At 48.3% G+C, this 25,403-nt stretch overlaps 1 protein-coding gene across 1 annotated transcript in view; it reads left to right on the top strand.

The window, feature by feature from the left end:
- WBP1 (WW domain binding protein 1) overlaps nt 1-20,518 on the top strand; it is a 63,422-nt gene extending 42,904 nt beyond the window's left edge. Inside the window, exons 3-4 of the mRNA XM_086964361.1 lie at nt 17,401-17,562; nt 18,082-20,518. Of these exons, the coding sequence (XP_086820487.1) occupies nt 17,401-17,562; nt 18,082-18,800 (881 nt within the window). The 3' untranslated portion in view covers nt 18,801-20,518. The remainder of the gene's footprint in view (nt 1-17,400; nt 17,563-18,081) is intronic.
- Nucleotides 20,519-25,403: the final 4,885 nt, after the last annotated feature.

Raw genomic sequence — 25,403 nt, 5'->3', positions numbered from 1 at the left:
GGTAATTCCTGTGGACCAGAAGGATGAGGGCAGACAGAACAGGAGCTAAAGTGAACATCTTGAACTTCTTTCCTCGGAAGTTGAGGGTACAGGGCTAGTATAGGGCGGTTGCCTCTGTTTATTATTGGCACTTGAGTAGCAGGAATATCAACCATACCCTACTTGTGTTGCAAACACTTTCTCTATGGCTCCTTTGGCCAATGGAGCATCCACTTCTTGGAGTAAGTAAAAAGTGGCCCGCTGTCAGCAGTTCTTGGGATGGTGGGAAAGGCTGCAGTGTTTCCACAAATGGTAGGATGTGTCCCTTCTGCTTGTTCTGAAGAACCCACTTGTTGGATGTGACAATTGAGGCAGGTGGGGCCTGGTTCTGCTGTGAACAGGATGGCTGGGCTGGTTGGAGGGCAGACTAAAGAGGCTTGAAGGCTGCGGCGACAGGAGGGACGGAGGACTGGGTCGGCTGCTGGACTGGGTACATTTGATATTGTGTAAGCCCAAAGTTGCCCCTCACACGTCCGCAGTTGGGTCAAATGAACAGGTTGATAAAGCCCTTGGGTTGACCATCATTGAGGCCTGACACCAGGCTGTCTGCGAAGGAGCGTTGGGAGAGAATACTGGGTCTCCAGGGGCAGGACAGTGTTAGCGGGCCATTGTTGGATGCGCATGGGCTCCTGTGCAAATTTTCACCCAGGCCCCTTGGCTCAACTCTGTGAGGGCTTCCTTGAAGTTGAGCATGGGCTCAGGTGAGCACGTTCTGCACCTCTGTCAAGACATTGGTCTTGACCTTGGCAACTGGAGATCAAGATCGAGTTCCCTGCGCATCAGAAGCAAAAGATGTGCCTTCCTCCAAAGCCTGGCCCGAAGGGGGGGGAGCATGCCAGAGCCTGGGAAAGTATCCAAGTCCCTGGCAATGTCCCAGCTCCTCATACTAGTTGTCCTCATCAATGTCCTCCAGGGGACCATACACTTATTCCTCTTCTCCCCACTTCAGGGAGGTAGGGCCTGTAAATTGCTGGAAATTCCAGGGAATGGTAGATCCTGGAAGGCACCAGCACAGATGTCTAGAGGGACTGGGTCAGAATAGGGAATTCTAATCGGCTCGTCGTCGAGCTGTACCAGCAGAGATGGAGCTGGGATGGGTGGAGGGTCGCTCAGTTGAGTTGAACTGGATCCGGGGCAGATGCACCTTGCATCTAGGGTGAAATCCTGAACTGTAATTCTGCAGGGGCACCTCTCTGCTCCATGGAGCCAGAAGGCATGCCAGGTAGTCGGTGGCCTTCAAATGACATCATAGAATTCTGTAAGTTTGGCTGGTGTCACTCTGGCGCCTGGGACATCTGTGGGTAGCATGGAGCTAACCCTGGTGCTGGCTCCACAGGTGGAGTGTGAAAGCGGTGCCGAGACGCACATGGCTGAGCGGGTTAAGCTGAAGAACACTTTGACTACTTCTTGTGCTTCTTTGACTTCAATGAGGAGGTCTTGGAGCCGAAAGACACCCGTCCGCAAGCGGGCCGAGATCTTCCACAGGGATGGTGTGGAACCTACTTTTGTCGTGCCACCAGGAGCTTCACTCTGTCGCAAATTGCCTTCAGGTGCATCAACTTGGGGTCATACCTTGTCACTAGACAAACCAAGTGGAGATTGGACACTGACATCTGCCTACGACAGCCTCCACAAGACTTGAACCATGAAGGTTTTGCAGTGAACACATCCCGAGAACACTGGAAGCAAAGCTAAAAAAATTTGGGCAACGGGCTAATAAAAGTTGGTAAGAAAGATGAAGGTACCTCTCTGAATCCTCCCAGTTGGCGCAGAACAAACCAAACTTCATGTCCGCGTGCTGCGGTGGTGCCTAAACTGGGATGGCCCTGTCAGATGACACCAGCACTGGGCCAAACAACACCACTTGCTAGTGCACAGAGATACTGCTCAAAGTTTTCTAGATTTAGTCTGACGTTTGGGGAATATTCTAAGGTGTGAGTAGTCTGCGGTTAGGGGAGACTGACTATCAGAAAATGTAAGAGATTTTGAAGAAATTTGCTTTTCTAAGTTCTGTTCATGCCTAATTGATTTTAAATTGTTTCCATTTGAATATAGATGTTCAAACTAAAATAGAAATCCCCTCTGCCACGTACAAGAATGTGTCCTAGGAATCTCCTCCAAAGTAACCAAGTATCTGCGAGGAGAAGTACTTGGATCCAAGGTCCGTTCGTTGCATACAAATGCAAACTGAGAATCCAGTTACGAGAAACAATTTCACCTAAATACCATTGAAATTTTTAATAGGATTGGCTTTTTCGGTTTAACAAAAACCATTCAAATAGAATGTCTTTTTTCACATAACCTTATTATGTGCTTTTTAAGCTGCAAGTGGTGGTAATCTTGAATCTGGCATCGCTGATTTTTCTACAAGGTTTGGTAGATCTACTCTGACACTTTTTTTGGGGGGGGGATGTAAACTTGGTGTTCGGATATTACTTCCTAAACTCTCTCCTAACTTTTTTTAATTTTAATTTCTTTGACTGCTTACATTTTTTACTCTCTCCCGCACCATCTTCCTTCCCCCTCATTCCTTTTATCTATAGAGTAGGGGCAATCTGTTCCCTTTACCTACTTTACATAATAAATTATTTTTCCCTGCTCTTTTCAACTACCATGCCTCATTCTACCTTTCTCCCCTTCCTTCTTACCTTTATTCCTCTTTAATATGATAACTTTTCTTTAACCCGTTGCATGCTCATGACGGAGCCGCTCCGTCATGAGCCGCTGTTGCGCTGTGCTTTTGACGGAGCGGTTCCGTCATGGCCCTGCTGCCGCGCCTTGCGCGGCACGTTCTATTGAGCGGGCGGGGCCATGACTGAACCGCTCCGTCATGAGCACAGCGCAACCGTGGCTCGTGACGGAGCAGCTCCGTCACGAGCATGCGAGCGCCGCTCGACCCCAGCCCCCCCCCCCTCCGGCGCTGCGGCGTAATTGCCGCCGCAGCGAAGGGGTTAACTCTGATTCGCCCTGGCTTTCAAATTTTTTTTCCTTACAAAAAAAATCGCAGGGTAAAGCTAGTAAATGTTTTTTTTTTTTTGTAATAACTGCTCGCTAAACTCGTATTTTATTTTTCAACCAAAATGTTTATATTTTTTAACTAAATGTTTGTATCATTTGTGTTCTCTAAAACGGGTTTGTCTTTCTATGATTTCACATACAACAGGATCGACTGATTCTGAATCATTCCTTTTGTAGATTAACCACTAAGGCAGAAAATTGTTTCACTTGTGGGCTCTAGCACGCAGTAGATCTTTGCCATTCATCTTCACTCTGAAGGAAGTTGGCAGAGCCAGGGTCCGCCTTCTTGCCCTCTTCTTGGGTGTATGGCTGTCATGTGTCGGCTTTTAACATGGCTTAAACAGTTTAATCTGATGACTGCGCTATATCTTTGGAGTTTGTTTCTAATTCAGCTATCCTCTATAGAACTGATTAACCTAATCTTGGATAAATTCTTAAAATCAAACTCTCAATTCTTATCAGTGTTTCAAATCTGATTATTACTGAAGATGGAAACAGTATGTTCGAGGCATGTGGGCTGCTGAATTCATATCTGTGCATAGATCGCCACCTAGTGTTGGGTCCGGATGATTGCACATTGTTGTCCTGGAAGAGTCTTCGAAGTATCACGAGATAGGTGGCTCCTCCCCTGGACTACAGTGCGCATGGGCATCGCCTCCATCCCCAGATTGTTTTTTTCCGCCATTGGGTTCGGATGTGTTTCGGTTCCCTCTGTCGGAACCGATAGTTGTTCAACTTCTACTCGAGACCAAAAGGTCTTTAGGCTGGGCGTCGGTATAGTTGCGTTCGGGTTTCTTTCTGACTCTCAGCCCCAATCTCTTGCTGCCCTTCCACGTGCTTTCGGCGCGGACGGGCCTACACTACACTCTTGCTATGGAGCGGACTCCGTTTAAGAAGTGCCCGGTGTGTAACTCTAAATACTCACACCTCGATGTGCACCCGGTGTGCAATACCTGCTTGTCACCGGATCACCGCGAAGACGCCTGCATGGCGTGCTCGAAGTTCCGGAGCAAGAAGACTTTAAAGATTCGTCGAGCCCATAGGCTCCAGGCTAAGTTATCAGCTGCGGCGCCCCCACCAGATGACATTTTCCAGGAATCTGTCGAGGACGAAGACGACGTGCAAGGTTCGGACTCTAATCCCGCATCCGAAGGGGAGACCTACGACGCGGGTGAGGAGAACTTTGCCGAAGTCACCGACGAGGTAGGGGACGACGATCAGACTTTAACCACGATGGGAGATAGCTCGGAGGAGGAGCATCCCCAAACAGACTCAGGGGTTAGCCCCCTTCATACGGCCCAGGTCGAGGGATCGCCTTCGGGCCTTACCCAAGATCTAACTATGAGTCCTACGTCCCCGCCATTGGGCCCGGTCACGGACATTTGTGAACCATCGCTTACTTCGAAGAAAACGAAAGTGAAGCCGACTGGTCCCGCATCCTCGGATGCGAAACCGAAAGCGAAAGTTGAGATGGTCAAGAAGGTTCTGGAGGCGTCAACTTCAAAGAAAGTCAAAATGGCCGACTCTAAGAGCCACGCCAAAATGGCCGACCCAAAGCCCTCGGGGTCGGTGCCGAAGGCGAAATCGTCCGACGCGTCTGCGTCGGCTTCGAAAGGGGTCGCGGACCCGAAAAAGGCTCCGAGGAAGCGGCAGGGCGACGACGCTCATGGCCATGGGGCGTCGGCTCCGAAGAAGGTGGCTGCCGGCGATCAGGCTCTCGACGACGGGGGTCGGTCGGACCGGTCAAGCCCTCTGCGGCCTTGACGACGAAGGTAACGGAATCCCTGCAGCGGATCCGAAAGGGCAGTGTGATTCCCGCTCAGGACGCTGTGGCGCCTAAGCTCCCGCCTAAGCCTGCGAAGGGGAAAACGCCTATTCGTTTCACCCTACCACCCAAGACGGCGCCGAAGGCCTTCGCGTCGACACAGGGCGGACACTCGCAGGAGGTATTAACGCCGAAAGCTACCTTGGTGGCGCCGAAGCTTCGGCTCCAGCCGCTTGCTGAGGAAGAACGTCGTGAGGTAATCATCGACGCCAACACCGGAAAACTGTCTCTCCTCAAGAGGAAGATCACGACGGAGCCGGCGTTGGAGCATTTCAAGATCCCTCTCAAAAACAAAAGGGACTCTTCGACTCTGGTGGAACCTGTGTCCCCACAGACCCTGGAACTCTCGCCAGCGCATTCCCCCGCAGCCGATGTGGACGAAGACGATGCCGAGTACACCTATCCGGCGTACTCGGATCCGGAGGAGGAGCGTGCCCCTTGGTCCGCCGGAGGCGACACGGAAGACCCGCAATCGGGTCAGGACACGCAACTCTTTGCGACCAAGACGTCCCCGACGGAGGACTCGGCAGCCTTTAATGCTCTGATCGAGCGAGCTGCACTTGGACCCCGTGGATGTGGACTTCTTATTCGACACCTTCTCTGTGGCTGAGAAGACAGTCAAAACGCTGCCGATGCTCAAAGGTGTGCTTAAACATGCAACGGAAGTCTTCAGGGAGCCCACACGGGCGCGTGTGGTCAACCCTCGAATCGACAGGAAATATAGGCGGCGCCGACGGATCCTACCTATATCAAGGGACACTTGCCATTAGACTCCTTGGTTGTTTCCAACGCTCGGAAGAGGGCGAACTCTCAGACTACTGGTGACGCTCCTCCCCCAGACAAAGAGTCCAAGGTCTTCGAGGCATCAGGCAAACGGATTGCTGCACAGGCAGCTAATATCTGGAGAATTTCTAACACCCAAGCCCTGCTTGCACGTTATGATAGGGCCCATTATGACACCTTAGAGGCCATACTGCAACACTTACCTGACCAATACAAAGAGGCAGGGGAGATGCTGATCCAGGAAGGCAAACTCATTACAAATGCATCCATCAAATGTGCATTAGACGTGGCAGAAACAGCTTCCAGGGCTATCAACACCAGTGTGTTGCTTAGGCGCCATGCCTGGCTTCGGATTTCAGGGTTCAAACCCGACATCCAAACTACGATATTGAATCAAACAGTGAATCCTGACCACCTGTTTGGACCTGAGGTGGATGCCACCCTGGAAAAAATGAAAAAAGATACGGAAACTGCCAAATCAATGGGGGCTTTACAAAGTCAGCAGTTTCGGAGTGGTTCCTTTCGCCGCTCAAACTCCAGAGGCGCCACAAGGGGGCAGGCATCCCAATCCTCGCAGTATTACAAAAGTAACACCCAGGCCACGTACAACAACAAGGGTAGAGGTGGTTACAGAGGCAATAATGTCAAGGGCAGGGGACGTGGAAACAATAGCTCCAGGTCCACCGCCACCAACAAGCAGTGACGTCTTGTCACTGCCCCCCGACCATACAACACCGGTCGGGGGGAGACTCCAGCAGTTCCTGCCGGCGTGGAAGAACATCACCACGGACAGGTGGGTGAGGTCCCTTATCCAGTACGGGTACTGTCTAGAGCTTACTTCCATTCCGCCGGACATACCCCCAAGAAGCCGTCCTATGTCAGGCGAGCATTTGACCTTGTTGCAGCAGGAAGTTCTGGTCATGCTGCAAAAAGGGGCAATAGAGCTCGTTCCCTTGCAAGAGCGGGGAACAGGGGTTTACTCCCTGTATTTCCTGATTCCCAAGAAGGACGGATCCCTCAGGCCCATCCTGGACCTCAGGCCCCTAAACTGGTATATACTCTTGGAGCACTTCCATATGCTCACGTTGCAACAAGTGCTTCCCCTGCTTCAGCAAGGGGATTTTCTGGCTACGCTGGATCTGAAAGATGCCTATTTTCATATCCCCCTGCATCCTTCCCACAGAAAGTATCTCAGATTCACGATCTTAGACCAGCATTACCAGTTCAAGGTCCTGCCGTTCGGGGTCACCACGGCACCAAGGGTATTCACGAAGTGCCTAGCGACTGTGGCGGCGCATCTCCGTCGCCAGCACGTCCACGTCTTTCCTTATCTGGACGACTGGCTCATTCAGGCGAGGACGGAACGACAGTGCGTAGACCATGTGTCACGCACCATTCATCTCCTGCACGATCTGGGTTTCTCTCTGAACTACCCCAAGTCCCATCTCCAGCCCGCCCACGTGCGACAGTATCTGGGCGCGACAATCAACACTCTGGCAGCCACTGCGCAGCCAAACTCAGTGAGAATCGCCAGTATCCAGGCACTGATCCAACGATTCAGACCCCAGCACTCGCTTCCAGCGAAGGTGTTCATGCAGTTGATAGGCATGATGGCCTCCTGCATCTCCATTGTCCCGCACGCGAGACTACATATGCGTCCGCTTCAGGAGTGCCTAGCACGTCAGTGGACTCAGGCTCATGGGCAACTGACAGACCTAGTGTTGGTGAGCGGTCGGGCATACAACTCTCTGCATTGGTGGAATCCACAAAACCTTTGCAAAGGCCGACCATTCCAGGAGCCTGTTCCACAGATTGTCCTGACAACGGACGCTTCTCTCCAGGGTTGGGGAGCGCATGTACTCCACTACACGGTGCAGGGACTATGGACACTACAGCAAAGGAAGATGCACATCAATGTGTTGGAACTGATGGCAATCTTCATGGCCTTAAAGGCGTTCAAAGTACATCTGTGCAACAAGGTCGTGTTGATCCGGACGGACAACATGACGGCCATGTACTACATCCAGAAGCAGGGAGGCACACACTCTCCACAGCTGTCTCATCTGGCTCAGAGCGTGTGGAAGTGGGCCATTCAGAGGAACATCTTCCTCATGGCGGAGCATCTCCCGGGCAAGGACAATCAAATGGCGGATCTGCTCAGCAGACACAGCCATCAGATGCACGAGTGGGAGATACATCCATCAGTACTCCAACCGTACTTCCAAAGGTGGGGTCATCCAGAGATAGACCTATTTGCCACAAAGGAGAACGCAAAATGCCGAAACTTCGCCGCCAGGTTCCCACACCCGCAATCACAGGGCAATGCGATGTGGATGAACTGGTCAGGCAGATTTGCGTATGCTTTTCCCCCAGCACCTCTGATACCGCTGGTGGCACGCAAGCTCCGGCAGCACTCGATGACGCTCATCCTGGTTGCTCCGACGTGGGCTCGCCAACCATGGTACACCACGTTTCTGGAACTCTCCGTGGTACCGCATCAGAGGCTTCATCTCACTCCCAGCCTTCTGACGCAGAGCCATGGCGACATTCAGCACCCAGATCCGCAACAGCTCAACCTGGCGATCTGGCTCCTGAAGTCCTAGAGTTTGGCTACCTCAATCTTCCCCCCGATTGTATGAACATCATTCGGGAGGCAAGGAAGCCCACTACTAGAGCTTGTTATGCGGCTAAATGGAAGAGGTTTGTCATCTACTGTGCTAACCACAATTTTGACCCGCTAGATGCTTCCATTCAGAATATCATCTGTTACCTTTTCCATCTGTATCAATGCAATTTAGCGTACTCTTCCATCCGTATTCACCTGTCTGCTATGGCAGCATACCTCCAGAATAGGCAGCACCTGTCACTCTTTAAGGTCCCTGCTATCAAGGCCTTTCTGGAAGGACTCAAGAGGGTCATTCCACCAAGGACCCCACCAGCTCCAGAATGGAACCTCAATGTGGTTCTTACAAGGCTGATGGGTCCTCCCTTTGAGCCACTGCACTCTTGTGAGCTTCAGTTTCTGACTTGGAAGGTTGCGTTCTTAGTAGCGATTACATCGCTTAGGAGGGTTAGCGAGCTGCAGGCGCTCACCATCCAAGAACCTTTCTTCCAGGTACATGCTAACAGGGTGGTGCTCCGCACTAACCCTAAATTCCTGCCCAAGGTGGTATCACGATTCCACATTAACCAGACGATCGAATTGCCAGTGTTTTTCCAAAACCCAGAGACGTTGGCGGAGCGCATGCTCCACACCCTTGATGTTAAGAGGGCCTTGATGTATTATGTAGACAGGACAAAAGATTTCCGCAAAACCAAACAACTTTTTGTTGCTTTTGCCTCACACCACAAGGGAAATGCTATCTCCAAAGCTGGGATCGCTAGGTGGATAGTAAAGTGCATCCAGATCTGTTACGCTAAAGCTAAACGCACTCTCACTATCCCACCGAGGGCCCACTCCACCAGGAAGTTGGGGGCCTCTATGGCTTTCCTAGGTAACATTCCCTTAGAAGATATCTGTAGAGCAGCCACATGGTCTACCACACATACTTTCACTAAACACTACTGTGTAGACGTACATTCCAAACAGCAGGCAGCTGTTGGTCAGGCTGTTCTAAAAACGCTTTTTCAGACTGCTGCAGCTGGCACGGGCGGCCGCCGTTAATGGAGGGACTGCTATGTATTCTATGCACAGATATGAATTCAGCAGCCCACATGCCTCGAACTGCAAATGCTACTTACCAGTATGCATCTGTAGGGCTGCTGACATTCATATCGCCCACCCTCCTCCCCGGCGCCTGTAGCAGCTGCAGATTTTTATCATATACATACATATGCTCATAGCATGGTCATCACTCACATTCTTCACTCCATCTCTGCCAATGGCTAAAAACAATCTGGGGATGGAGGCGATGCCCATGCGCACTGTAGTCCAGGGGAGGAGCCACCTATCTCGTGATACTTCGAAGACTCTTCCAGGACAACAATGTGCAATCATCCGGACCCAACACTAGGTGGCGATCTATGCACAGATATGAATGTCAGCAGCCCTACATGCCAAGAACAGATGCATACTGGTAAGTAGCATTTGCATTCAAATCCTGCAGTCAAGCAAAGAGTGGGTTTGGCTAACTTAGATACAAGATAATTTACCACTGTGAACTTATCCATGTAGATACTTGTGATTCAAGATATTTTGAGTAAACCTCACATTTTCCTTTCGGTGTATGATCATTTTAGACACGAAGTAGATAATTCGAAGAAATGGTATGGTGTGCATAAACACGCCCAATAGATGCGTAACATTCAAGACCCGTTTACTAGTTTTCCTCTGCATAGTAGCCTTTTCAATGGCTTTAAACAACACTGGCTACACCTTTGGTGGAAAGTTCTTCTATTGAACAGTTATATGTGCTTACTCATTACCCAAACATATGAACAATAATTATGGAAAAAGCAAAGACCATTTAGTTTTGAAACCTCATCCCATCACCCCTGCTCTATCTCTTGTTTACAGTTTGCAAGTTAAATTCCCTGACGGCACCCCCTCACCACTTGCACCATGCACTTGGCCACATACTTTACATCCTTGTTCTGATCATCTTATTCATCCAATATTATCAGGAGCACCATTGCCGCTCTACATGCAGTCCATAAACGGGAGCACCTTCTTGCACTGGTCCCGGCGTGCACCACCAATGAGAAAAGTCACTGTTGTAAACGGTCATGAATCCGATTTAATTTATATTAATCTTATATTATCAATTCTTTACTGCTTGCAGAGGCTTCGATTCCAATTTTCAAATGTATTTCAAAGTGCCAATCGACAACTTGTCAGAATACACAATGCGTCATATGTAACGTTATGAACTTAATGCACTTCGAACTGAGCACTTTATCGGGGGCAAGCAGTTAAGAATGCAAATAATTGGAGAAGATTAATATGGATGAAATCGGATTCATGACTGTATTGCAGTGACTTTTTTAGATCAAGCCTAGAGTCCGCTCATTGGTTGCTTGAGCTCCCTTTACACATTCCATTGCCTTCTTTGGTTTCCACTGTACATTTGTCCGCCTCCTGGCTGTTTTGATAACACCCTGGTGACTGGCCCTGCTCCATGGCCACTTTCAGTAGTGGCCTTTTGTTTTGCTTCTGTGCACTACTTTATCTTATCGCCATCTCCTTGCAGCTCACTAGCTCTTTTTTAACATTTATTATAAAGGCACGGGAAGAGGCTACACAAAGGCTCGAACCTTGATTTCCAACACCAAAGTCGACCGCTCTACATCTTATGCACATCCTGTTGAAATAAGGATCAGCATTATTTTGGCCCGTAAGCTACACATTTCGAGGCACACTCCCAGCACACCCACCCATAATTCTTTCCTCCTGTTTGTTCCTTATTGAGACAATGCACACTGCCACTGTTCTGCGCTGTTTTCATTGCAGCCGTGCAGGGTTTTGAAAAGTGAGCTTTTTGTTGAACAACGGAACTAACCGATTTCATCCTCTTGGGGCAACAGCCTTTTTATGTTTATTCATTAAAGCTCAAGAAAGAAATAGTTCCCTTGAGAAAAATACAGTAAAAGCTAAAACATAGCCTCAAAGTACACTCTATAGTCAAAACTAATACAATCACAAAAGTATAAAATACAACACATTTATTGTGCAACTGATAATAAAAACAAATCATTTCATACCTATACATATCATGGTTACCTAATCAAATGGTTAGAAACGACATACAAATAATAACTCAATCTATTGTGGCCTGCACAATTGAAGAGACAGACAAAAAAGTGTAAAACACAAAACTTGTAAAATACAATTGGTACATTTTAAAGCTGTCGAATATTCACACCTATGTTTCACCACAATTAATTTTGAATATAAACATAGGAGGAGGAAGCTTAAATTGTACAAAGAATTGACGTCGACGCGTTTCGGTGGTTCGGAACGAGAATGGAGTCCACCTTTATCAAGACATTTCTTTGTTGTCTGTCGTACTGAAGGGTCTGTACAGATACGCTACAATAGATATGCATACAATTATACATTATTCACATTATCCTCAATGCAACCTCATTGATGAAAATCTTGAATGATATTATTATAAGAGGACACCTTAACACTCGCTTTTGCAGAGTAAAAAAGTCGATGTATGGGTCTATACAGCCTCCCTGTCACCTGCTAGTTTAGTAGTATCACCTTTGGGAGAGCTAAGTATCTACATATGCACTATGTGGCGGTCTCTATGTCCGCTTGCTAAAGAAAGTTATACCTTAGTTCAGAACTAGTAAACATCCTGGGGCCTTCATTTAGACTAGGTTCCCTGTAGGTTCCTATTTCTTCACTCTTGACTACAGAGATTAATGGTAGACCTTCTTACCTATGAAAATGATTCCTGTAAGTTGGTGATTCTCGGCTGTGCAGATACTAGCACTCTTATTGTTGGACTGTTGGTAAGATAAGGATTCTGAAATACGGTTCTGCAATTTTATTGAAAAGAAAGGTTCTTTAGAATAGTATTCTATCTATTCCTTTGGTATACTCTGCTAATATTTAGTGGCAAGGCTATGGGAACTTGTACCTATATTGGATCTACACCTACCATAGGAACTCGGAACAATTAACTGGAATGTATGTTCTCTATAAGGGTATCTAGTAGATAATTGTATTAGCATTGAAAGGTTTTTTTTTAAAGATTCAATTAAGGCAAAGTCTGGAATGCTGTTATGCTAGCTACATAACATGAAAGCTCTGAGGACATACCTGCTATTGCAAGGGCTTGCCGGACGTCTCACAGGTTTGAGGTATGAGAAGCAAAGGAACTACCCTTTTTATTCTTATGGATAAAAGTCCTGGCAAAATCTAAAGGAAAGAGCCATACTATCATTAGCGATCAATTTTATTTCATAAAGTTGTTAAAACTCACTAAACCTATTATAACCTACCTGCTGTTGCAGGCGCTCGCTGTGAGTCTCACTAAGTGTAGATGATAAAAGAACTGGAAAGCTGCTCTTCCTTTTTGAAGATGTGAGTCCTGGCAAAACCTGAATAGAATAGCCATCCTTTCATTAGAGATATGTTTAAGATTGCCTTACTAGTAGAACTCTAACTAGCGACCCTCCTTGGTTAGAGAAGGTTGCATACCTGGGTTTAACAGGGTTTCGTATGGACCTCTCGAAGCGCTACCGTTTGGTAAAATTGGCCGCCGAAGTAGTTGGGACGAATTAGCCTGGTGTGGGGAGAGAAAGGGGTGAATTACAGTCAAAGATCTGACTAAAGATGATAAAAGAAGGCTTGCTACTCTCTCTTCCTCCAGAAATTGCACGGGCAAGAATCTTACCTCCAAGGGAGAACCGCTCCCGCTGATAATGGGGGTTCCGTTTTGAATACAACAAACACGGCTTCCCGCCGGTATTTAAATACACTAAACGATCTTGCGATTGCGCTAGAGTACATCACTAATGGGCCAATCGCACGGTCTGGGCTGGGAGCATAAAGATTTGCATCTTGCGCCTTCTGCTGCTACATTAAAGCTTACATGCGATTACTGAAAGATGAAAACACGCACCAGAAAGAAGAGAAGGGAAACAGCAAACCTATTGGAGAGATTGGCTTCAAGATAAAAGGTGTGCCAGCGCCAGCTAAACTAGGATAATACAGCACAAGGCACAGCGGCACATCTAGCAAAGTCAAGCTCTCCTCGTCGGTAAACATGAACAACTTGATCTTTGATGTAGCTAGCTTCAGACTGGCCTGTGAAAAGGCTACGGCTGCAGTTTCATGTTTTTAGGTCGAGCATTCAAGACCTCTTGTATATACTTTAGTATATACCTATAGGTGTATTTACTTTGTGGGCTCTGGAGATCAGCCCTAGGACTTGATTTCTTCCGCTTAGGGCCTTTTTTGCTGTTCAACTGCCTCGATATAACTGTTGTGATAGAAAACGACCAGCAGAGGTCCTTAAAATACCAAAAGTGCTTTCTGCTAGTACAGCAGCCTCTATTTAACTGTTTTGATAGAAAATGGCCAGTAGAGGTCAGTAAAATACCAGAATTGCATTCTGCTGAGGGAATTTCAGTTTTTTAAAAATTTTCTGGCAACTGCCTCTATTTAACTTTCTTGATGGAAAACGACCAGCAGAGGTCCGTAAAATACCAGAATCACTTATCATTCTCTAGATTCCAGTCCATAGAAATTGTCTTCCATGAGCACCCGTAGACAATATTTTTTCAAATCTTGTAATTTCAGTGATATGATCACCAAAGGCCCTGATTTTATATTAAAAACAGCTTTGGACTTTTCCGTATCCCGCTGAAAGGCAATATTTATCTCCATGTTTTCCCATACCTGATGTCACACGGTTTGGTGCTTACTTTTCCTCCATGTTAAAGAACAATAGATGTTTCAGCACCCAGGCTAATGTGCTGCATAGCTAAATACAAATAAGGTCCCAAAGGTCAGACTGATTGCATTGCAAATGCTTGTTTCTCCAGTAGTAGCAAGGGTGGGAAATGTCTATCCACCCAGGGTGCTTTTGGAGCAAGGTGATATGCCAGTAACCGTGGCTGTCTGGCCATGGCACAATTTTTAGGTAGACACACACTCAAAAATGGGCATTTACTAAGCATTTACTGCACCACTGATATTTTAAAGAGTACATTAACAAGCATGAGGGCACTTGAAAAAAACCTCAACGTTTACACGATATCTCAATCAGTTACTTAAATGTCTTGTGCAGTTTGTAGTGTTAGTCAAACAAGGCTTTTTTTTTTTTTGAAGGGTGGGGATCACTATTTTTTTTATTAAAAAGTTTGTATTACGCTGCACATCAGCGAAGTCACTTCAAACTACTGGAACCAAAAGAAAACAAGCATTTGCAATGCAATAGGTCTCACATTAGCGAGAGTTTGAGCTATTGGCATTGTAAATGACTGCCTTTTATTTATGTGTTGGTTTTTAACCCCTTCCATGCTCATGACGGAACGGTTCCGTCATGAGCGTCGGTTGGGTTCGTCATGAGTTGGGTTGGGTCCGTCATGAGTTCATAGGTTCTTTAGAACCTATGAACTCATGACGGAACGGTTCCGTCATGAGTTCATAGGTTCTTTAGAACCTTCAGCACCGCAGCGGAATTCGCGCAGCGCTGAAGGGGTTAAAACCGATAAATGCATTGTCCTTTACAATGCCCGTAACTTAAACTCTTGCAAATGCGAGACCTTTTGCATTGCAAGTGCTTGTTCTCGTTGGTAGTGCATCCTGGGACCAGTGCCCACAGGTGCACGTTTGTTTATGGAAGATTAACATGGGTTATTGGGACAGAACACGCAGCGGGGTTGCACAGTGGAATCTTCTGTCTTGGGGCATATGTTAAATCTACTTATGTTTTGGGTTTACAGCCGTGTCCAATCCACCTTTTTCTCGAAACAACTTTACATGCAGTCCCACATCTCCACACTTCCCCCTCCTTAAACCCCACTACCCTCATGCAACCACTCATTTTTTTCTTATCCATAAAATCATTCCCACCCTCAAGCTAATCCTTAAAGCACCCCCTCGCCCATAATCCCATCAACCTCTTAGCTCCTTCCTCTTAAGTTCTTCCCAGCCTTATCTCACTGTTCTGTCACTGGCATGTAGCCACACTCTCAAAATGGCTATGGTATTGTTTGTACTTAAATAAAATAAAAAAAACCTTGGGGACGCTACCTTCTCTTCTGTCGTCCTGTAGCATTCAGGTACTGCAGCAATGGGGTTTGAACCAACTCCGCATACCAGCCTGCTCCACCACTATCAATCTGCCAACCGAACATTGCTTCTCCTGGTTGCCTACTTATTTTCCTCTGCTTCTTGCAACCACTGATCCTACTATTCGCCATTGGACGGCCCTCGCATGCCCCATGCGGACTTCCTCTTTTCCCACATCCCGGTTCCCATTGCATCGCCCCCCCCCCCTGTCGTCCCCCACCTCACCCCATCCCCCTTAAGCTATCTCCTAACGACCTGTCCATCTTATCAGCCAGAAATCTAGGTATGCTTGTCAATCCTTTGATGCGTCAGGCAGCATTTATTCTTTAATTAGCACAGGACCAATTAATGTGCCAAAAATACTCCCAGGTCTCCCAATCAACACTGTCAGAGACTAATCTCTACTGACGTTTTTAGAACATTAGATTATTATAACTGACTGATTAACTCTGCTACCAGACAAACTTTCACCTCTCTTTTGACAAAAAGCTGTGCGGCTGTTTTTCAACACCGGATCTTCTACAAGCTGTAGACAATTGCATTCAAATTGGTTCTTGGAATTGTCCTCACAGCACCTGAGCAGCATGGCTTCTTACAGTACCACGAGGAGCTTGGAATCTGTCAACTAGAAGCCACTAGTTACACCAAAACCACTGCCCTTTCCTTCTTCTAGTTCTCCATTACAGCAACACTCTGTCTGCTGATATCGGAGGCTGCCCTACAACCTAAAGACCCATCATTAAATCAAAGGGTAAGAACAACTAAAGACTCGCATCTAGTCCAATCTGTAGCGAGGTCCATCATGAAATAGACCCTGTAACCTTTCAATGTCTTTCTTTTTTTTTTTTGCTGATCTAAAAATCTTCTTTGTACAATACAGTAGCATCATCTACTCTTGTTTGTGTTACTTCTAAAGCTTGCTGATCATCTGCTCTCTTTGTGGACGACATTTCTGATTGAATGTTGCACTCCTTCTGTCACATACATCTCAGTTTGTGGAAGTTGACAAGAGTCCGTTTCCATCTGTGAAAGTAGATGTGCAGGTTAGGCTGGGCATGCGCCATGTAGTGAAGGTTTAATAGAGTGGAGAACCATCAGAACTCAAACCATTATTATTAATATTATTATTATTATTATTGCATTTATTGAGCGCACAGCTACCCGGAGGTTTCCCGGCGCTTGCCTTGGGAACCCGTCCTGGCTTTTCCCTGTGAGATAGCCCCTAAAGGGCATCCCCAGGGTGAAAGCCAGGTATCCCGCCGCAGGGGGGCTGTTGTGGAGATTAAGCAAGCTTAATGCCCAGAGTTGCAGAGTGAGAACCCATGATTAGAGCAGGCACCTAAGCGAGAATTATCGAGTCCGTGGACATTGGAGCTCAAGACCCTGCCGCGTCGGGAATTGAACCCTGGTCCCGGGTCTGACCTCAGCTTCCGGGTCTGCCTGCTCTAACCAGTGAGCCACACTTCTCCACATCCTTCATTGAACTCTGCTCAGTCCTCCTCGTTGCCCTCTGCTTCTACCTCTGCGTCATTGAATCTTTCTTTCATTCGACCCATCTGGTCAAACCCCGTATTTGTGCTCTTACTGTCTTGAGGTGCACTGCAAGGGGGTGCTGCTGGAGGATCCAGGAGAGGAGGTGGTGTGGCAGCCATTGCTTTCTGTAGTATATTGCAGGTTGCAGTTGTCGTCTTCAGAGCCCATGTGGGACCGGCAGACATGTTGCTAAAGTTTCTCTGAAAAGATTTATCAAAGGTTTTTAAGAACTTAGCTCATATTAGACTCATTTGCTTGTCTTCTCCATAAACGCATTCTGGAGATCACATTGTGTCTAGCAAGTGAGTGTAGAGACAAGATGCACAATCAACAGACAACTTTTACCTTGGTGTTTTATCCTGCCACTGTATTGAATCGTAGCACAGTAAATGGGATTAACTTGCACCTGCTCTTCATCATCACTCTTACATTCTGCTTTTCCATTTAGGGTTCTGGCTGCTGTGGACCATACTCATCCTCTTCAGCTGCTGCTGTGCGTACCGACACCGCCGTGCCAAACTGCGGCTACAGCAGCAGCAGCGCCAGCGGGAGATTAACCTCATCGCTTACCATGGTGCCTGCAACTACCCCCCTTCCATGCTGGATCTTGGTGAGTACAGTTGCTAATCATGAAAGTGCTTAAATCGGTCATCTTGTGATGAAAGTGCTATGGCTCCAGGAAAGGCATGTTTTGACCGGGTCAACTCCCCTTGCCTGCTTTCTTATTTAATGTGTTTAATTTCTTTAACTAGTGTAATGATTTGTAGAATCTAGAAGCCATTGTAAGAATTGACACTCTACATGTTTCCTACAGAATTGAGGTTTATCAGGGTTTAGCACTTTATCCTTGATTTATACTGGGGTAAGCTAACTCTTTCCTGTACTCTTCTACTATGGATACCCTATCTGTATGTATCTAGGTGGGGTTATTTGACTTTTCCTGACTCTTGTACTAATGCTCAGCTGAATGTTTCTGGAAATGGGTAGTTGGCCCTTTCCTGGACTTGTCCACAATAAATGGTCTGTCTGGAAGGTTATACCACCTAGTTTAGCACTATTTAAGCATAATGACTAGTAAACATTTTCAGCTTCTAACTTAGTGTCTGTTTCTTTTTTTTCTTATCTCCAGGGATGTTGGCATCTTTTAAGCTACCAGCATATGAGGAGGTGGCACATCGTCCAAGCACCCCTCCTCCACCATACAGTGCCATCCTCACCCAACTCAGTGGGCCGAACACACGACTTGAGTCAAACACCGAAACCCCTTCACCAAGCTCTGAGAACTACACCACCTGTTCCTGTGAGTCAAGCACAGTTACGTCTCCGAGCAGCACCTCTTTCTCTGTACAAGTCACCGATGAGACTGATACAAGTCATGCCAGCACACCCAGTGATGAACCCAGCAGGCCGCTCAGCACAGATACCTTGAGTGCCAGCCCCGGTATTGAAGATCTAGATGCAGTTGACTGTTCTGCAGAACCTCCATCCAGGGACTACCCGCCTTCCAAGCAGACCGTATTTTCATCCTATGTGGACTTCTTTGAGGTGGACTGTCATCGGTGCTCCGACATAGAGGAAGAAGATGAAGAGGAAGGGGATGAAGAACATTTTCGGCACCGTCGGCTCACAGGCGACTCTGGAATTGAAGTATGCCGTTGCCAGGTTCAAGGGGAGGAAGGTGAAGAAAGTGAAGAGCTGCATCTGCTACATGATAGCCCCGGTTGCTCTGGCCGGCTCAAAGGTGTTGCTGACTCTCCGCCTGAGGAAGCTGTGCTACCCTCTGAGTGTGAGAGTTTGTGCAGGTATCAAGAAGGTAAAGACCTTGAATCGCCGGTGCAGCCTGTGTGAATAGAAGACAAAGGAATCCATGATTTAATGGGCTCGATGGAGCATTTGATGGGCCTCTGTGGCAATCAGCCCTTCTTCCGAATGGCAGCAGAGGAATCTTTTCAATATTCAAAAGGCGCCTTCTGTGTAATCCAAATGCTGCAATGTAGAGGACCAACGGTGTAAGCACAGGGTGAATCTGCAGATTTGATGAACCCTTTGAGACACTCGGACTGTGCAGTATAGCTTCTTGATCATGCAGACCATCTGACACGTGCAGTCTCTGGTTATTCACAATGTGGGCTCTGTGCTATTCATCCACGTGAATTTCCAGTCTCCTACAGGCAAAATTCTTTCACTGCTAGGCCTGTCTTCCTGCGGCTGCTTTCTGGTGGAGGGTAATCATGAAAATCTGCGAGTTCCCTACTCGTGGAGTGAGGGACTATCACAAGCATATTGCCACCGATTAAAAGTTGGACTGTGCCTTGTAGCGCACTCTTGTACATCGAAGGAGAAAGGCCTGGGTTAACCTTCTGAAGTCGTTATAGAATGGCATGGATACAGGGCGCTTCACCGTGATGCAACAGCTGACTATTAAGATGACAAGTATTCGGAGCACTATACATAATGCGCCTCGAGGCTTTTCATGGTGGATATTGACTTTCAGTTCCATCTTTTGGTGAAATGAGTTCTAAGCTGCGTTCCAGTTCTCAGGGAGTAGGGTTCTTTGTCACAAACAAACCCACAGTACCAGTCACCACTGATCAGTAAGCACCTAGTATTGCAGTTGTGCACCTGCTAAGCTTGTCATGACCACATATACTGAATGACCACTATAGTGAGGTCCTCTCTAACATTGGGCTCTGATCGTTGCACATTAGACAAGGTCATGCAAGAAATGGGGGTGGTGGGATTGGCAACAATGATGGATGGGATGTTCTGACAATTTTTACAAATGGCCTTATTTTGGTCATTTATTTTTCGCAAGTTGCATTCTCCAACTCAGACCTTCTGTCCCCATACACCAGCAGAAATTGGATAAGGGAAGGGTGAAAAGTTGGATTTATTATTGTGCATACACAATATTTACGGACATTAAATATGCGGCACAAGAACGTCTCAAGTGGGTTAGATGAACCGCTTGCTGCTTTATCTACCTGTGAACATGTAGGTTGACCAAGGCTAGTGAAATAACGGTTAAGACGTGCAAGATAGGTCTGAATGTTTTCAGCATATCCTTTGCAATAGCCCATTTGTTCTCTTTTCTGTGTTTTTGTATACTCAATCATTAGAATGTCAGTCTTTGGTACGACAACCTCTAGCTTTGATGAGCTATACGAAAATTGATTGGGTGTCTGTGCCCGCTGCACTGCTTCTTCGTGAAGGGGAGCTTCCAGAGAAACTATTGGCTGTGGCGACCCTGCCACCATCCTCGCCTTTGAAATGTGGGGACTCTTATCCTTTCCCCACCATCTAAGGGGATAGTTTAGGTCAAATTGGAGCATAACTACTCCCAGCCTGTTTTCTCTCAGCTTTAATATTTGATGTGGCTGTGCTCTAAGGACTTTCTTAGTGAGGAAAGCCCAGTTGGATGGTGTCACAGAACATACCTACAGAACGCTGATGCCAAGAGGTGAGCTCTCAAGGACAGCAGGATCTGCTCTGATTTGTAGTCTCCATGCTGTGGGATGCAGTCACCTGTGTAGCATTATCTCACTATTAAAAAAACATTAAAATTACTTTGTTTCAGAATAATTTTTTTCCGCTTTATTCCATATGTTTTCATTTTGGAAAAGATTACTTATCGGCAGTTTTAGTATAAGGAGATTTACAAGTAGATTCGCCATGAGCGGTAAAAAAGAGGTGGGGTGCAGAATACACCTTTACTACATGTTGAACTAGAGTGATTGCAATCCCTTCTACTCAGTCTCCATCAAAAAGAAAAAAACAGTCGGGAAGCCCAATACATCAAATACTGCTCTTGCAGTGTCTCCAGACTGAAGACTTGCTTCATACAGAGAGCCTTAATAAAATCAGTGTTGAGCTCCCTAGTTGTAGAAGAGTCCATCTACACCAATCCTATTCACCTATTGTATGAAATAAAATATGTGAACTGTGTGTGTGGGGGGGGGATGGGGGGGTGGGGTTTGGTGTGAAGACTTGAACGATAATTGCTCCTATGACAGTTCTTTTTGCGTGTCCATAGCTGCCTTTAAAAATATCTCCCAGAGTTCTTGAACATTGAATCTTCATTGATTGTCTTGCTTTAAAAGTTCACGTTATGAGGCTGGGAAGCCTACATAGTCCATGTTAGCCCGTTACCATGTACCACTTACCATGGTAACTAGTTAACACAAATCTACACGAATAACATTGAGAACAGCAAAAGGGGGGTAGGAGCACACTGCTTCAATCAATCAGAGTACTTGTACAGTGCGCTACTTACCCGTGAGGGTCCCAAGACGCTGAGTTGAGGGGCGGTGCTGCCACTGCTCGAAGAGCCAGGTCTTGAGGAGTCTTTTGAAGGTGAGTAGGTCTTGGGTCTGCAATATGTGGGTAGGGAGGTTGTTCCAGGTCTTGGCGGCGAGGTAGGAGAAGGATCTGCCGCCGCAGGTCGTTCGTTGGATGCGGGGGACAGCGGCGAGGGCGAGGCTGGCGGGTGGGGGTGTGGAAGCTGAGTCTGCTGTTCAGGTAGGCTGGTCCGGCGTTGTGGAGTGCTTTGTGTGTGTGAGGCGCTTGAAGGTGATTCTCTTGTCGACAGGGAGCCAGTGTAGGTGTCTCAGGTGGAGGTGATGTGGCTGCGGCGGTGGCTGTTGACGATCAGTCGGGCGGAGGCTTTTTGGATGCGTTGTAGTCGTAGGTGTTTGGCTGGGATTCCTGCGTAGAGTGCGTTGCCGTAGTCAAGTCTGCTGCTGACGAGGGCCTGTGTCACCGTTCTTCTTGTTTCGGTCAGGATCCACTTGTAGATCCTGCGGAGCATGAGGAGGTTGTTGGAGGAGGAGACGGCGTTGACCTGCTTAGGCATGGAGAGGGAGGAGTAGAGGATGAATCCTAGATTGCATGCATGGTCGGTGGGTGTTGGTGCTGTTCCCAGTGTGGTCAGCCACCAGGAGTCGTTCCAGGCTGAGGGGGTGGGTCTGAGGATGAGGACTTCGTCTTGTCCAAGTTCAGCTTCAGACGGCTGCTCCTCATCCAATCGGCGACTGCCTTCATTCCCTCGTGGAGGTTGGTTTTGGTGGTGTGTGGGTCCTTGGTGAGGGAGAGGATGAGCTGGGTGTCGTCGGAGATGTTGAGGTCATGATGGCGGGCCACTTGTGCGAGGGGTGCCATGTAGACGTTGAACAGCGTTGGGCTGAGGGATGAGCCCTGGGTGACGTCGCAGATGTCGTTGGCTTCGGATCGGAAGGGTGGGAGGCGGACCCTCTGGGTTCGGCCGGAGAGGAAGGACGTGGTCCAGTCAAGAGCCTTCTCTTGGATTCGGGCTTCTAAGAAGCATGTCTTTAGAGTGCGATGGCAGACCGTGTCGAAGTCGGCTGACAGGTCCAGGAGGATGAGGCCTGATGTTTCACCGTTGTCTAGTTGGCACCTCATGTCTGGGGCGGCGATGAGGGCTGTGGTTTAGTCTGAATCCGGACTGGGACGGGTCCAAGATGTTGTCTTTGATGTGGCGGGCCAGTTGCATGTTGACTATTTTCTCGATGACCTTTGCAGGGAACGGGAGCAGGGAGATAGGCCAGAAGTTCTTGAGGTCCTTGGGGTCCGCTTTGGGCTTCTTGAGGAGGGCGTTGATTTTGGCGTGCTTCCAGCTTTCTGGGAATGACGCTGTTTCGAAGGAGATGCCGATGACCTTCCGTAGTTGGGGTGCGATGGCTGCGTCTGCTTTGGATACGTGGTGTGGGCACGGGTCAGACAGATCCTGAGTGGATGGAGTTCATGGCCTTGCGTGTCTCGTTGATGTTGGACCAGTAGGTCAGGCGGTTGGCGCTGGTGGTGTTCACAGGGGAGGTGGAGTCTGGCGTAGTTGGGGCCGTCGTAGAGTTGAAGCTGTTGTGGATGTTGGCGATCTTGCGGTGGAAGAAGATGGCTAGTGAGTCGCACAGTTCTTGTGAGGGTGGGATGTCGTTGGCTTTTGCACTGGTTTTGGAGAGTTCCTTTACGATGCTGAAGAGCTCTTTGCTGTTGTGTGCGTTGTTATTCAAGCGGTCTTTGAAGGAGGATCTCTTGGCTAATCTGATGAGGTGGTGGTGTCTGCGGGTGGCGTCCTTGTAGGCTGCATGGGTGTCCGGTGTGCGTTCGTGGAGCCATGTCTTCTCGAGGGCATGCACGTTTAGAGATCTGGAGCTAGTCAGTGAACCAGGTGGCTCTATTGTTGGCATGGCTGTTGGAGGGTTTCTTGAGCGGGGCGAGGGTGTTGGCGCATTAGTCGATCCACTGTGAGGTTTCGGGCTGTGGTGTCTGGGTTGGTGGGGTCGGTGGGTGGGTTCTTGGCGAGGGAGGTGATCAGCTGGTCTTCAGTGACTTTGCTCCATCAGCGACGAGGCAGCTGTTGGGTGCGGTGGTGCGTGGTTAGTTTTTTGAAGGTGAAATGGATGCAGCGGTGGTCGGTCCAGTGGAGTTTGGCGGTGTGGTCGAAGGCGCCGTGGGAGCCTGTGGAGAAGACTGGATCCAGCGTATGGCCGGCAGCGTGGGTGGGTGAGGTGACGAGTTGTCTAAGGCCCAGGTTGGCGAGGTTGTCGATCAGGTGGCGGGGTGGAAGTTCAGGTCCCAGAGGAGGATATAGTTCGTGGAGGCGAGTGCGTGGATGCTGGCGAGGTCGGCGATGGAGTCGCTGAACTGAGCCCAGAGTTCGGGGGGGTCTGTAGACAAGTGTTCCTTTGAGGGTGGAAGTGCAGGTGTTCGGTGGTGTTGTGGGTGTCGTCTGCGTGGGTGGGGACCTTGAGGGTGGACTTGTGGACCATGGCTATTCCTCTTCCGTTGGCGCGATCCCTGTGGGTGATCTTGTAGCGGTCCGGGATGGCTATGGCGATGTAGGGCGCCGAGGAGTTGTTCCACCAGGTCTCGGTCAAGAAAGCCACGTCTGGGGTGGAGGTGTCGAGCAGATCCCAGAGCTCGACGGCGTGTTTGCGTGCGGAGCAAGTGTTAAGGAGTATGCAGCGAGGTGGTTGGGTCCAGTCCTTGGAGGTTTGGTGGTTCTGTTGCAGGTGAAGTTGCAGGTGTGGCAGGAGAAGGGTTAGACCGCTCAATGCCATTACACCATTGCTGCTTAGTCGATGTACAATATTTTGTGCTCAATTCAAAGTTCATCACAGTATTAATCAGCTATTGCTGTATCATTGTTCGATCTCTAGACATGTTTCTGCATTCCTTCGTCCTCAGTAGAGAAAATATTTTGGGGTTGGTAGACATGCGGCCAAACTGAGGACCTAGCTAGGCAATTCAGGCTGGACTATTCCCATGTGTAGCTGGGTCAAGACTGATTTGCATATGGCTGGGTCCAAACTTGGGGTGGTATGGTGAGCAAAAGCAGGATGGATTTGACTCCGATCTGTGATTGGGGTTGAATGTTTTTTTTTGTTACCATTCCGTCCATTTGTTTGTGCAACACAAATTTCTCAGGTACAGCCCCCCTCTGGGCTCTAAAGCTGGTCAGTTATGTGGCTCTCAGGAGGCTTTTTAAACAGTGAAAAGGGAGGTGGGAGTAGGAGCACACTGCTTACACGTCTCCATGCCATTTCAATATTTTGCGCTCAGTTCAAAGTTAATCTTTATAATGATACTGCAATAGCGGATTAATACGTTGAACTGAGCGTGAAATATTGTATTACTTCGACCAAGAGGCAAACTGGTAATGGTGCTGAGACGTCTAAGCATTGTGATCTTACCCCCCTTTCCCTATTTAAAAAGGCTCCTGTGAGCAGCCAAGCTGACTAGCATTAGAGCCCCTGCCCCTTTTTAGGTTTCGACTGGGGAATGGAGCTTTTAGCTCCGCCCCCAGAGAAATCTTATGTCTCTTAGTGTGTACTCTTAGTCCCGCCCTCTGTTTCATTGGCTAGCTCCATAAATGGAGGCTAGCCATTGGAACAGAGAGGCGTCCGTCATGGCTGGACCAGATTCGGGGGCGTTCCCGAGAATCTTTGGCTTTTGGCTACGTCAGCCAAAAGCCGGGAACGCCCCCGAATCTGCACGGCCTCTGCTCTCCCCCTTCCCTCCCACAGCAGATCCCCGCCTCCCCCTCCCCTCCCACAGCAGATCCCCGCCTCCCGAGCCGCAGCTGATCCGATCCGCTCTCCCCGCCTCCCCCTCCCCTCCTACAGCAGATCACCGCCTCCCTCTCCAGGTGAGTGCTGTTTTATTTTTCTTGCGCCATTCCCGCTCCCGCTGTCTGTTTGCGTCCCCCCCCCCCCCCCTCTCAAAAGAACTCTGAAATCATGGCACATTAAAGTACATATTCCGTAGATGCATCGTATATAAAAATCGGTTAGTTCGTTTTTTCCTGTGCACCAGGCGCTCTTAATGTCGATCCGCTCTCCCGCCTCCCTCTCCCCTCCCACTGCAGATCCCCGCCTCCCGAGCCGCAGCTGATCCCGATCCGCTCTCCCCGCCTCCCTCTCCCCTCCCACTACA

This window comes from Lissotriton vulgaris, chromosome 3_2 (assembly GCF_964263255.1).
Source record: "Lissotriton vulgaris chromosome 3_2, aLisVul1.2, whole genome shotgun sequence".
NCBI lineage: Eukaryota > Metazoa > Chordata > Amphibia > Caudata > Salamandridae > Lissotriton > Lissotriton vulgaris.
This window is presented reverse-complemented; position numbering and strand designations above follow the sequence as displayed.